The sequence below is a fragment of the Watersipora subatra genome, chromosome 2 (genome assembly GCF_963576615.1).
Source record: "Watersipora subatra chromosome 2, tzWatSuba1.1, whole genome shotgun sequence".
NCBI lineage: Eukaryota > Metazoa > Bryozoa > Gymnolaemata > Cheilostomatida > Watersiporidae > Watersipora > Watersipora subatra.
In genome coordinates this window covers 75,247,354-75,261,700 of record NC_088709.1, presented here as the reverse complement: position 1 = coordinate 75,261,700, position 14,347 = coordinate 75,247,354, and the positions used below count along the sequence as shown (strand labels likewise).

General features: G+C 35.5%; 1 protein-coding gene across 1 annotated transcript; it reads right to left on the bottom strand.

Moving 5' to 3' along the window:
- Positions 1-4,919: 4,919 nt before the first annotated feature.
- LOC137388834 (kynurenine aminotransferase-like) lies at positions 4,920-13,531 on the bottom strand. Its single transcript, XM_068075294.1, has 7 exons — positions 13,455-13,531; positions 11,360-11,454; positions 10,394-10,561; positions 8,874-8,994; positions 7,435-7,659; positions 7,090-7,222; positions 4,920-5,750 (listed from the first exon to the last, which is right to left on the bottom strand). Exons 1-7 carry the CDS (start codon positions 13,464-13,466, stop codon positions 5,182-5,184), a joined length of 1,323 nt encoding a protein of 440 aa, XP_067931395.1. The 5' UTR covers positions 13,467-13,531; the 3' UTR covers positions 4,920-5,181.
- Positions 13,532-14,347: the final 816 nt, after the last annotated feature.

Below are 14,347 nucleotides of genomic sequence, written 5' to 3'. Positions count from 1 at the left end.
TGATTAGAGATGCTGTTGAATTCTGCTCTTTCGAAAGCACATGTTTTGGTTTTTAGTCCAAACATACTTATAACCATGATTCTTTTCAAAGGTTCTGGCTGAGTAAAACAGTTAATGGGTAGGCAAAGAAGGTCCTTTACAAATATGTAACTATAAGTTATGGTGAATTCAATATATTTTGTTTTCTTGGGTGGAGAGCTAGAATTTCTAAAAGCCTGTGCAAAGCTATCTTGCCTCTGAGTTCGAAGAAAGCGCATTACTACAACCTTTTTAGATTGATTTCTATATGCTATGTCGATTTTGTAGAGAGTAATTGTAATTTTTTTCAACTCTGCCATTTTTATCACCATGTCGTTGAAAGATTCATTAGCGTGATGTGGTATACCTTGAATGTCTACAGACTTATTTAAAAGAAGAAGATCTTGTTCCTCTACATTATCTTTGATAACAGGCAGAGATTCCTTTATTAGGCTTAATTCAGATTTAGGTTCATCAATAGAACTAGAATTATAAGCTATTCCCTCTTCTATGCTGGTGAACTTTCTCTCAAGCTGAGTAATACGATTGGTTAGCTCTTTAAACTGAGAAAGAACATCCTTCATTATAGTCGCAGTACTTTCACTCTCAGAGTTACTTCTTGTGCCCTTGCTAGGTCCTCCCATATTTAAGCATATGTTTAGACTTACCCAGCTCGGGGTTGGCTCATTTAGATATACCCAATCCCCTTATGTTGACAAGACTCGATCAGTTGCTGTATCTCTGGAAGACTGTCATGAGTAAGACTTGAAGCTTGTAATAGCAGCTAGTTATAAGCTCTTTATGTGATTGTGTAGAGAGCTTAAAAAATATGAACTGCTCCCCACGAAATATCAGCTGCAAAAAAAAGGTGATGAAAGACATTCTGTGTAAACCTGGTTTTCTTCTCTGATGAGACAATGAGAACAGCTATAAACAAAGCCTTTATAATCATAGAAATACTAAACTTGAAGACACTCTACATCTGGTCACAAGATGACACAACTTCATAATCAGCCTCAACTAATAGTTGTACTTATTAATATTGTAACAGGATAGTTGTCATAATGAACTGAATTTTCGCTGATATTCACAACATGGCTTGTAGGATTTTGTGTCTCCCAACACCACCTATAAACATACACAAATATATGTTATTATTCGTGGTTATCACTTTCACATGGTAATCATATGTGAATTTTTAATTATTATTATTATTTTTATAAGAATCTTAGCTAATAATCTTTACTACAGCGAGAGCCGGGTCCTTCTGTCCGTCCAAAGCTCTAGTTAGAGGCTACAAAATAATACACCACGCGGGATTCGAACCTGTCGCTTTCAGCATGTTAGGCCAACTCCCTTTCACTGCACCAATTAACCTCCCATTTCTTTTGTGGAATAATGGTATGAATAATTATTACACCCGATGATCTCTCATGGCACACTAGACTGCCAGAGCATACTAGTAATAATAACAATCTTAGTTACTATTCTTGTGATAAGTTTATAACCTTAGTTTTTAACCCCAAGCTTAAATTGTTTGACCTGACTTGAAATAAGATTTATTTTGAAAATTATAGAAACACACAACTTTTTTGAATCTCTCTGGCTAGTTAGTTAAATGCATCAAATTTTAGTAATAAGTTCTTCAATTAGTAAGAGTGTCGATTGTAAACGCCCTTTCAATTTTTCAATTGGTGGTTATAAAACAGGCATTCAGCTGTAAAAGTTTTAGTGTAAGTATCCATTTCATGCTCTTCATCCCTTGACAGCTCTGCAACTTATTCGGGTCGATGAATTGTTGCTCACAATTTTAACTCAATTGTTTCCTACAGACCTCTTGAAATTGTGATAAATTATTGAGTAACCCTTGAAACTGACAGGCGAGTGAATTGAGATGCTTGAACTGAGATTGTGGTTTGATTGAAAGTATCAAACACGTGCTTTGAAAAACGGATGTAGAATAATTCCATGCATCTGCTACTGTAAATGAATATTGTAAAGAGGGCAATGTGATGCAGGGCTAATTAAAATACTGAACTCTAGTGGAACATCTGATTAGTCTGCCTCTATCAAACCTACAGCAGCAAGATCTGCATCACTAGTATACAGCCTTTGCTGCTAACAACGGTCATACTGAGGTCATACCTTGAAAGAAAAGCTAGTAAATTGGTCTGGTGAGTTGCCAGCTTCCACATTAACCTAAAGAAATTTGGTTCAAAATCTCAACCATGTTTTGGTATCTAGTATAAAATAGCGACGATACAAAGGGATATAGGCGATAATTCTTATGAATGGAGGACTGGAAAGAGTTGTAGGCGTGCCATCTCTACTACCCTCTATAGTATTTGTAAATATGTAGGCGTATCATCTCTATTACCTTGTATAGTTTTGGTAAATAGATGAGTGCATCATCCCTCCTATCCTCTACGTAAGTGTCTACAGTTGTCAAGCTCAACAGATACTCTGTAGCCACGATTGTTGACTCATGCCATGAGTACATGTGGGATGGGTGATATGTGGTTCTTGCAGGTGCATGTGTGATTGCAAGAAGTTTCGATACGTGCACCTGCTAGTTCGTGTAATATTTGCTATCGAAAATATCAATGAGTACGGAATAAGTGGTTCATTCATAGGCACTGGTGTAGCACACGCTGGACTAGCTTCATTCCACTAGATGAATATGTACATTAAGTGGCAGTCAATAAGCAATAATAATATATTATTTTAAGAGTGAACTTGAATTAGAAATAATTTAACGAAAGTTTTGAATGGCGCTTTTGTTTTAAACGAAAACTGACAATTTTTCACACCTTTGTTATTCTTCATGTTATATGATTCTCAATTTCTACAGCTATGACAGCCTCAGGAAATAATACTAAGACACTAATGATAAAGGTCACAGAGCAAGTAGTTGCTGTTTAGCTTTAAAAAGTGTCATAGAAATCAATGTTTATCAATGCAATACTTAACGTCTAATGTGAGGGTGTAACTCCAAATCATACATAAAAGTAAATAACTCCTAAATACACAATTTAATCAGTACATAAGTTTATAACACCATGTGTAAGTTACAAATAACTTCAATATTTTGGAACGAATAATTTCATAGCGCATGCTAAGGAAATCGAACATGCAAGTTTGTAAAAAGCTTATAGTGCCTGACTGCTTAAATATATATATTTCTCAAAGTTGGTCGTATGTGTATTCGTGTATTCGTGTATTCGTGTATTCGTGTATTCGTGTATTCGTGTATTCGTCGTTTTCATCGTTTAGCTATAGCTATTATTTTAGCATTATGCCGACACGTTACAATGCCTCTGCTAAAAATTTTTTTCGTAAGGTCCAATTACTATATATGGGGTCAAGGCCAATTTTTCTTACGTGGACGTTTATGGAAAGAGCTCCGACATTCTCAGAAGCTATCCATTCAAACTTTTTCATGATATACAATTTGAAAGTTAGAATGGCAAATTTTGTTATGTGTGAAATTCAAATCAATTTTCTGACCAAAGACTTTTATTACCCGGGCACCGCGGGTAGCACAGCTGGTTTTATATATATTTATGCAACTAACACCTGTTTTTGGTTTGGCAAATCTTTATAACTACTGTTTAAGATTTCAGTTAGTGATATCTTATAGTCATATCCTTTAATTGGGCTTCCTATTTGTTAATCATGTTCAGCAAATGGTATGACTTATATTTTGGAATCCGTAATATCTGCCGAACCAGCCGCACTGGCCAAATCAGCGATATCAGCCATATCGAGTAGCGTTTGCCGATACCGACCAACCGGCATTTGCTGGTTTCATCCTAAATAAGAAACCCACAATTTTTAGAGCAAAACAAGTTCAGTACGAGGAGTCAGAGATTAAAATCTGATTATCTAATTACACTCCAGGGTATGGAGACTGTTTTATTTAATCTATAGAGTTACTCGAGTGCACAACTCTATAGAATAAATAATCAAACAGGCGAAGAATAGATTTAAAAAGTGATTAGATTGAACAGGTGAATAGATTACATAGATTGAACAGATGAATAGATTACATAGATTGAACAGGTGAATATATTGAATAGATAGAACAGGTGAATAGAAGGAGAAGTCAAGCAGTTTCAATATCAATATAGATAGAAAAAAGTGCCAGTACTCTTTTACCATATTCTAAACGCTGGTGTACGATGCCATTGTCATAAATTCAAAAATCAATTTTTTAACAGAAGCATTTTGTTATTACGATTATTTGGTAACTGAAAGGCTCACCTCCCTTTCTGAAAATCATCATAAACTAAAAGAAGATTATGATAACAGCACATTTAGTACTAAATGAATCGATTCGATATGCACACAATTAGGTAGCTATCATTCTGAATGGGGTATAGCTTTAGCTCTGGTGTATACAAGTCAATCTTCCTTGTATGAAACTGTTCGTATACTTTCTGGTACTAGGAAGTATTAGGATGAGGGGTGAAATTGTCTAAAATCATGTACCTAACCAAAAGATCGAAAAGTTACCATAACAGTTTAACGGGCATTAATTCACACCAACACTAAGCATTCTCTCCTGAAGCATGCAATTGGTTACTTAGCAACAAACATGTTCATTGTTAGATGAATACCGAGTTTTTTTGTAAAATATCTCTGTAAGGGTAATGCAAGTAACAGAATGATTAAACGCTTTTGTAAGTTGTGTAAAGTCTCAACTTATCAGTGAATAAGGCCTTCTTGCATAAAACACATTAATGTTTGTAAAGTCTAGTGATAGTGGAAGGGTAAACCCTTATTACTGTAAGACACAACTCTTCGTCAGGGATTTAGCACGAGTAAGCAACTCTTTATATTTAACCAATAAGTCAACAATTTAAAAAACTTACAGAGCCAGCAACAAAGTGCTGTAGATCTAATTATAACATTTATTAGCTTAAGATTCATGCAGGTGAAAATTGGAATACCAGTCCTCCATATCCTATTGGTCAGCCCTACCCTGTTCCAACTATGAGGATATATAAAAAATGATTGACAAGTTGATGCTAATTGGTCAAAAGAAGCAAACTTTGTGATTTGAAGCCGTTCAAATTCTTTTTCCAACAGTTTTTACAAGGTTGTGAGAACTTGAAGCAAACATAGCCTAAAGAAAACCAATCCTTAAAATAATGAAAATTGCTAAACGTCTTCCAGAGGTTTCAGAGAAGCAAAGTAGGTTTTAATTTTGTTGAGAAGCTCATCAGTCTTGAAGCAGCAGAGCCGAACGTAATTACCAACAAGGTGCTTGTTCTCCTCACAGAAAGCCGAAGGTGGAATCGTTGCAATATGATGATTTTTTAAAAGCCAAATAGCAAACTGAAAATCTGAAGTTGCGTCTGTTCCATTATCAATCATTTCTTTAGTAGCAAATGCTGTCCAGTCAACCATGAGGAAATAGCTGCCTTCAGGAACACAGACTTTAAAACCTACTTCCCTCGCCATCTCGACCAGACGGTCTCGTTTAGCAAGAAGATCATCTCTTTGCTGAGTGAAGTGGCAGTCAGGCTGGTCAATTCTTGACAATTCCAGTTCTATACACCTAGCTATCGCCTCTTGGACAGGGGTGCCGCAGGTGGCGTCCCCATTCTGGTGAGCAATCATTTGGCAATCTATTAAATCCTTAGGTCCAACAGACCAGCCAACTCTCCACCCTGTCACACTGAATGACTTACTAGCTGAGGATATGGTAATTGTCCTCTCCCACATCCCTACAAAAACAGCCAACCAATATGAAGGCTATTGAGTGGTTAATATACATAATCAGGCAAAGAAAATATATCCAATATACTAAAGCGATATCTAGCAATTGTCTACTCATGTTTTTATTGAAATAAAGCACTTCATTTGTGACCTTTCTATTTTCTTACCAGTATAGTAAATGGTTATCACATGTAGATTAGATAATAATAGTGTTAGGTATATTGGTTTCTAAAATATATAAGCAAAGTACATGTATATGCATTTTTGTATACTTCACTTAATATTATTCTATTTTATAAAAATCAAATACCGTGAATCCTCTAGTTGAACGCCACCTCTATTTGAATGCCACCTCTAATACAAGGCCACTATAAAATAAAGGTTAAAAAATACAATGCCACCTTTTAATTGAACGTCACCTCTATTTGCCCGCTATTTTGCCATTTTTTGATCTTTACGAACCCACAATAGGAAGTGATCGGGAGTTTAGACTGTGTCCACAAAAAGGTACTAACTATGACTCAGCTATATCAATAAAAATTAATTTTTGTTGTTGTTGTTGCAGTGATTGCCATGATTTCAATGACAGTGTACCTGAGAAGATCGATCATCACAATCATCGGAACAATACTCTGATTCAAAGTCACTAAGATCATATCCATTGTTTTCCTATTCGTCCATAATGCTGTTTACAATCTCCCCTGAAGACTTTGAAATGTTATGATGGTCGATGAAAATATTCTTCAGGAACAGCAGCCACTATTATGGCGTATTCTAATAAACGTTAAAAACAGCTTAAAAAGTTTAAAACGTTGTGTACATTTTAAAACTAAATCTTTACGTTTTTGGATTTAAAACTGTAAAAGCTACGTCGTTGAAATGCTAAATTCTTCCTTACTCAACACAGTCTGATGCGTCGACGTATATGAAAAAAAGTTTAGAAAAAATGCTGAGGCCGACAGCATTAATGTCGATTCGCTTGAAGGAGAGTGTAAAATACCGTATAGGCAATATTAGCATTGCTTCACTCGTGAAAGGGTTAAATTTAACTTCCTAAAAGTCCGAGAGCTAGTCGAAGAATACAGCATCATCCTTTGTTTGAACACTACTTGTACTTAAACACCACTACAGGACAAAATGACACTACACGACAGGTGATAAATAGCGCAGCATCGAGTTTAAATAGAGGTTTTGGGGTATATGTGTTGGCAAAAGACACACACTTTTTGAATCAGCGCCAACAATTAGATAATCCATAAAGTAGCTATATTGTTAGCGAAACACACATAGTTTGCGGCAATGCCAACTACTAATTAACCAACCCCTATTATTATAACCAGTTATTACCAGGAAGGGTGGCGATTCTGACATGTTCGGCGCCAGGATACACCAGCCACTCATACACCTCATCGCTTATGCATATGACATCATGCTTTATACAGAGAGCTGCCAGCACCTCCAACTCTTCTCTCTTGAACACCTTTATAATAGACACACAACTGAGGTTGACAATCAGCTAGGAATAATTTTATATGCTGTTTTGTTTAAATAATGCTGGCAACTTGATACTTGCATTTTTAATCTTTATATTCAGCATGAATCTCTCAGAGGGAAAAGTCGAAGGCAGGTCTTCATATTAGGTAGTTACTGGTATTCGCCAGCCTTTTACTTACAACTCTGGAGCAGACGTACCTTTCCAATAGGGTTGTTTGGGTTGTTCAGGATCAGAAGTTTAGTCTTAGCACTAAACTTACTCTCCAACTCTTGGGGGTCAAGCGCCCAGTCCGCACTGCTAGTAGGAGACTCAACAGATGGCCTCAGAGGGACGTACACAGGGGTCCCCTCAACCAATTTAGTCATAGACTTGTAGACATCAAAGAATGGCTCTATTAGAATGACTTCATCTCCTGGATTTACCTGTAAATAGTCATCACCACATCATAACCTAATTTTAAATGTATCTGTATATATGAAATCAAGTGTCTGTCTGTCAATCGTATGTCCAATTAATAGTGCTTGGTAAAAACACGTGCGCTTGCACGCTTGCAGTTCAGAAAACCGTGAGAGATTAGGACGTGCAATGACTACATACATAATTGTTCTAAAGTGCTGCAAGGCAACTGCATGGTTTAGTGATAGTGTGTTTGACTTCACATCTGTGCACCAGAAGGTACAGGTTCGATTTCTGTGATTTCGGGCAGACACGGTTTCTTATTGTAGTAAAGATTAAAAAGATGAGCTTTATTAAAATACTAGCCTAAGCTACTTAACTTTGTTAAGTAAAGAAACTTAGCCAATGGCCACTACATTACATGCCAATGGCCACTACATTACATGCCAATGGCAACTACATTTCATGCCAATGGCCACTACATTACATGCAAATGGCCACTACTTTACATGCCAATGGCCACTAAATTACATGCCAATGGCCCCTACATTACATGCCAATGGCCACTAAATTACATGCCAATGGCTACTACATTACATGCCAATGGCCACTAAATTACATGCCAATGTCCACTACATTACATGCCAATGGCCACTACATAACATGCTAATGACCACTAGTACATTACATGCCAATGGCCACTACATTACATGCCAATGGCCACTACATTACATGCCAATGTTTATATAAGCTGTTTTAAACCTTGAGCCACTGCGTAGCATAAGAAATACAAAATATTTTTCAACATTCTTTTTCAGCTTGAGCTTGCTTTGAGCTTTTGAATATTTGAATTACGCAATGGCCGGACATATACAGAAATAAATAAATACCTTCATTTAAAAGTTAGAATAGTAAGTACTGTATATGGTGATTGAAAATAAATTTTTTATGCAAAATCTCTTTTGTATTACCTGCGCAACACTGGGCATTCATCTTGTAACATATATGGCAAGGTATCCGATGATAAAAGCCATATCAGTAAAGATATGGGCACGTCATGATCATTATAGTTCATGCTGTAGTTTTATATACAATTTAAAAATGAGGTTGCTGATTTGAAAGCTGGCCTGATTATAATAGTTGCCGCACTAGGAACTCCATAATATTACAACGTGGAGAAGAAAACTCCCTGCATCACTGGTTCAACAGATGAACCTAAATTAGCAATTTTAAGACTAACCAGACTGAGGAATGCTGTGTGAAGACTCTCATAGGCTCCATGAGTTACTATTACTTCAGTCATCGGGTCAATATCTCTGCCCAATAGAGGTCCATGTAATGCGGCTATTGCCTTAACAAGTCTATAAACAACACAACACGGAGTTGTCTTATTTTCATTTAACTGATGATTTTACTCAATACATATATCATCTCAACTCTTTATTATTATATCTGTTGAAAAATAGCAACGTCTACCAAGTTAGCTAAAGAAGCATTTAAAGATTGTTGTTCAGATACTTTGAACATTCAGTTTATTGGCTGTGTTCATCTTGACAGTTGTGAACAAAGATAAGGTATTATGAAAAAGCTATTGTAACAAAAAGCAGAACGCTTTCAGAAAGCACAACGAGATAGCTTTTAAAACCATGAAGCTGCTATTATTACAATAAAGCTGAACCTACAGAAGATTTTAATAGATTTTATAAGAAACTGGTATTTTTCAACCATCTGTGATTATTTTTTATGTTTGAGCCCATCTGGCAGCCAGGATGTCTCAAGATTAAAACCTACAAAACTTGATTGTGGTTAAAATACTCAGAAGAAAAAGACATGTGAAATGATGTCGCTAGTTGTTATCGGTGTGATATATAGTTGATATCGGCTATTGCGTCGAAGTTGCAGCGTGACACATTTTTGGTTTGTCAGTTTCTTTGCAACTACTGATGTCATAAATGTATTTTTGCTTGATCTGAGCGCATTAATCGCATTCAAGTTTTGTTGATTTTAATCATAAAACATCCTGGCAGCCAGACCACTTCAAACATAAAAAAACAATCACAAATGATAGAACGATATTGGTTTGTCTTGATAAAATCAACTACAATTTTGTGTATAGAAGTCGCACACAAAGTTCATTCAATGTTCACAAAGTTCATTCAAAGGAAGTGGGAAACACCTTAGCATATCTAGAATCAGCGTATAAGCCACTTATGATGAATATATCGTAGGAGCTAAGGCTTTAAACGGTCTAACATGAACAATAGTAAACAGGAAGTGGGGGACACCTTAGTGCAGGTAGTGGCCGGTAGTCTCAGCGCATAAGACACTATTGTTCAGGTTGTCAACTCATGATAAATAGACAGCAGGAGCTAAGGCTTTATTGTCAGAAACAGGTCTAAAGATTGGATTCGTCATCATTAGATGAGTCTCAGTTACAATATCATATTTTGATAAAACCTTTACCAACCCATAACTTGCTTATTTGACTAGTACATACAAGTAAGAAACAAGTTTTTAAGCAGTAGACTATAGAGAATCATACTTCAAACATGTTTGCAGCTAATAAATAATCATTCAAATATGCTGGAGCAAAAATAACAACTTAGTTTTAGTCACACTAAAACTATGGGCCCCTGCGATGCAGACTGTTACAACACCAAATGGTACACAAACACAACCTAATTATTATTCGTGTCTTACAGTCTTAGAATAAAACTGAACGAAATGTTGATCATATATGTAGCCGACTTTAGAACGTACCGTAAATGTCCTTGATCTCTCGTGTACTGAAGATATTCATTGCCCTCCAATGCAACATCAGACAGAGTTCTTTGGATGTACTCTGAGGGAGGGTAGTCAGGCAGCCCAACACCAACATCTACTTCGGAATACTTGGCTTTGATTTCGCAGATGTCTAGCCACATGTTTCTACAACAGCAAATCCACATAAATACACTGGATAACAACTCTGTAACTCAATAGAGTAACTACTTCTGTCATGTGTTAACCTAAAATAATATACTTTTTTGATCAGTGCCAACAACTAGGTAATCCATCGATTACCTGCCTATGTGTATTAGCGGAAGACAAATACGTTTTGGATCAGTGCCAATTACTAGCTAACCAACTATTACTCTTGTAACTAGCTACTACTAAAAAGAGTGGCGATTTTGAGATGTTCAGCGCCAAGATTAACCTGCCACTCATATGCCTCACGTTTGTATCAAAGCATGATGTCATATACTGATGCATATGACATGATTTGATACACCGACACATTGACACCCATCTTCGCAGGCTTACAAGTATTTAGATACATAGTGACATAGATTCAGCATCACTTAGACACACAAGATGGTTGGCAATGTGATACACAAATATCAGTGCTTCTATAAACTTTTTATAAAAACCAATAAAATTTGCAAAAAATTCAACATCAACTTTACAGCTGTTAAACAAAAATGCTTTTTAGCTAAGATTAATGCGATAATTGACTTATTGTTTAGTTTTTAGCAAAAATAGCATTTTTTTCAATATTTTCTTTTCAGTGTAGTTTCTTAAAACACACCGACTCACTACTTGTGACACCTTAGGCCTAAAACAATATTTGTAACACAGTTAATAAACTAGTTATTTAAAACATAGACATCAAAGCATAGAGTTAGCTTGTTAGTGGCAGTTTGTGAGTATGATATAATTTATTACAAACAGCTATATCAAACATACTCCAGGCATTGTTGATATCGATTAGCTAGTCTCTTAGGAGTTGTCATATCTGCAGAAGGTGAAGATTCCCTACTTCCCTCCCTCACAGCTCCAACCTGCGGGCATACCATGATATCCTTACAGTCTCACATTTGACAAAAAGAACTCATCAACATAATTGGACACTATCAAACAAGTCATCACAAGCTAAATACGTAGCAGTAGATTCTGTATTGCTAATAGTAAGATATCTAATTTATTATTATTTATTGTGATTATTAATTTATTATGATTATTTATTGAAGGTAATGATCGAATAGCAGGAGATTAAACTGTGTAAATTATGGTACAATAAAAATAAAAGCCAAAGTTTTATGCAGCAATGTTGTTACAATGAAAGTGATTGTACTGAAGAAACGGTGAAAATTAAACCTTTAATATTACCAATATACAATAAATCGACAAAGTATTGATCTCTTTGACCAGGATAAAAACTAAAGATGGTAGACACAACAGTTACAGTAAGACAATTGAATACAGTAGAGTTGATTGACGGATAAAAATTGAGACATAACATAATGTGCTTTATATTGGCCTTTAAATTGTTTTGTATGAGCTTTTTTGCACACTTCTATATGACACATTTACACTCTCCTAGAAACCAACACTTTTTTCCTTTACTTTATTATAAGGGTGGAATGACAACATTTAGGAAGTCTTATAAACTCAGCCAATATCAGAGGATAAGTGAAATGATGCAAAAAGTCTTCAATCCGTGTCACATACTATACAGGGTACACACAACTGCCACACCTTTTCTACATGTCTCCTTCAGGAGCAAGTCAGATTGGTACAAACCACTCGCTCAGTTATACAAGAACAAGTTGCATCACAAATACTCTTTAAGTGAGATACCAATATGGTTCTTTCTTCCTTGTCAAGTAGCTTCATGATTTCCAAAAATCACCTGAGGACTCAATAACGCATATAGATGAGTTGTGATGCATCGTAATATTTTTACATGTGTTATGTAAAAGAACTTGTACCCTTTTGTTATTATTCATTATTGTGTTTAACTTGAAAAAGAAACTGTTTTATGTTAGTGAAAATTAGATACATTCATTTCATGAATGAATGTATGCGCCCCGTGCGCGTGTGCAGGAGTGGAAGGCTATGAAATGAGCTTGTAATAAAACTAAAAGGCCCCGTGTGATTTAGTTCCAGTATCAGTCACTCTGAAAATTATCAAGTGTGAGATAAATTGCCATTACACAATTATATCATTTGTACGATTGGCGACATTTCTTAAAACGGTAGTGATTTTCAAATCGTCTACCTTAAAAACGCTACCGAAAGTTTCGGTGGCGGTCCGAAACTGAACATAGATTGACATCAAAATCTAAAAAGGTAAGATTACTTCTTCAAGAAGTCTGTTTAAGGAGCAACTCATACTGTTATTGTCGCTTCCAATTATAGTCCAGCAGTTAAAAATAATCGCAAAATTTTAGTCAAATTTATCAGAAGGTATTGTCATGTTTTATCATTTGCGATTGTTTTTGATGCTTGAGGTGATCTGACTGCCGGGATGCTTCAAGATTAAAATCGTCAAACTTGAACGAGGTTAAAACACTCAGACGAAAAGTATGTGTGAAATGACATCACTAGTAGCTATCGTTGCTACAGTTGATATTGGCTATTACAATCAAGTAGCAGCGTTACACTTCTCTAGTCTGTCAGTCACTTGGAACTATAGACATCGTAATCGCAATTTCGCTTGATCTGAACCATTTCAACTCAATCAAGTTTTGTTGATTTTAATCTTGAAACATCCTGGCAGTCAGATCACCTCAAACACCAAAAAGATCACATATGATAAAAAAATACCAATACTTTCTAATAATATCTACTAAGATTTTGTGCAAACTCATCTTCAAGAAGCTATATATTACTTTATTGCCAATAAAGTAATATATACATATCTATGCAGATCTGCTTTCGAGTCAACCTGTCTCGAAACTAAATACATATGCCAAGCAACTAAGCAGGAGAAACAAACTTTCGTAAGAATAAGTTGGTAAGTTTATAAGAAGCTTCTAAAAAGAACTGAGTAACCTACCATTTGAAGCATAATAAGTCAGGCTTACAGACTGTCTCAGCGGCAGTCAGCAGCTGCCGGCTAAAACTAATTGTAAGTGAACTCTGACCTTGTCTCTCTAAGCTAGCCAGGTTTTTGACCTCAATTGTAATCACTTATCTGAGACTTAGTAACCACATTGTTTATATTAGGAACAGAAGCTAACCTGTGTAGTATTAGTGCTACTATGAATTTGATGTACATGTATATAGAGATAGATCTCGTAGAATAAACTCAGTTATTACATGTTGAATATCTTAACAGCATGCGTTGTGTTTGGAGATGATTGTGATGACATATATTAGAGTAATGCTCTTGATGATTAATTTATGAACATTTAAAAAAGCTCTAACCAGGCTGAAAGATAACAAAAATAAATCATTAATAATAATATGTTTCTAATATTACGTTTGTTCATTTCTACTATTTGCAGCTGGTTATGATGGCAGTCTCTCATCTTCTGAGTTGATATCTAATGAGGCTGTTATAGAATATATATATAGGTTATAGAATATAAAATTGGAACCATAAATTGTTAATCCAACAATAATAAAAATGATAACACAATAATTGGGCAGAAATAGATAACAAACTGATGCATTGTCATCTCATTTGGTAATGTTTTCAAAGTAACTTGAAAGATTCGAGTTTGATACAGTTAAGAGCCACGTTTTTGAGATATGTAAAATGACTTTTATTTCTATCGACTAACCTTTGCATCAAAACTTCTAAGCTCTTTCGAAGACAACCACATTGTTTTCAATGTATTAATGATTAGTAAGCTTTTCAAGGGATATGAAATATTTGACAGCTTCATACTGTAGTTGTCAGCCCTTTTTTCTAAAAGTTGCACAGCTTTTATCTATATATTTAGC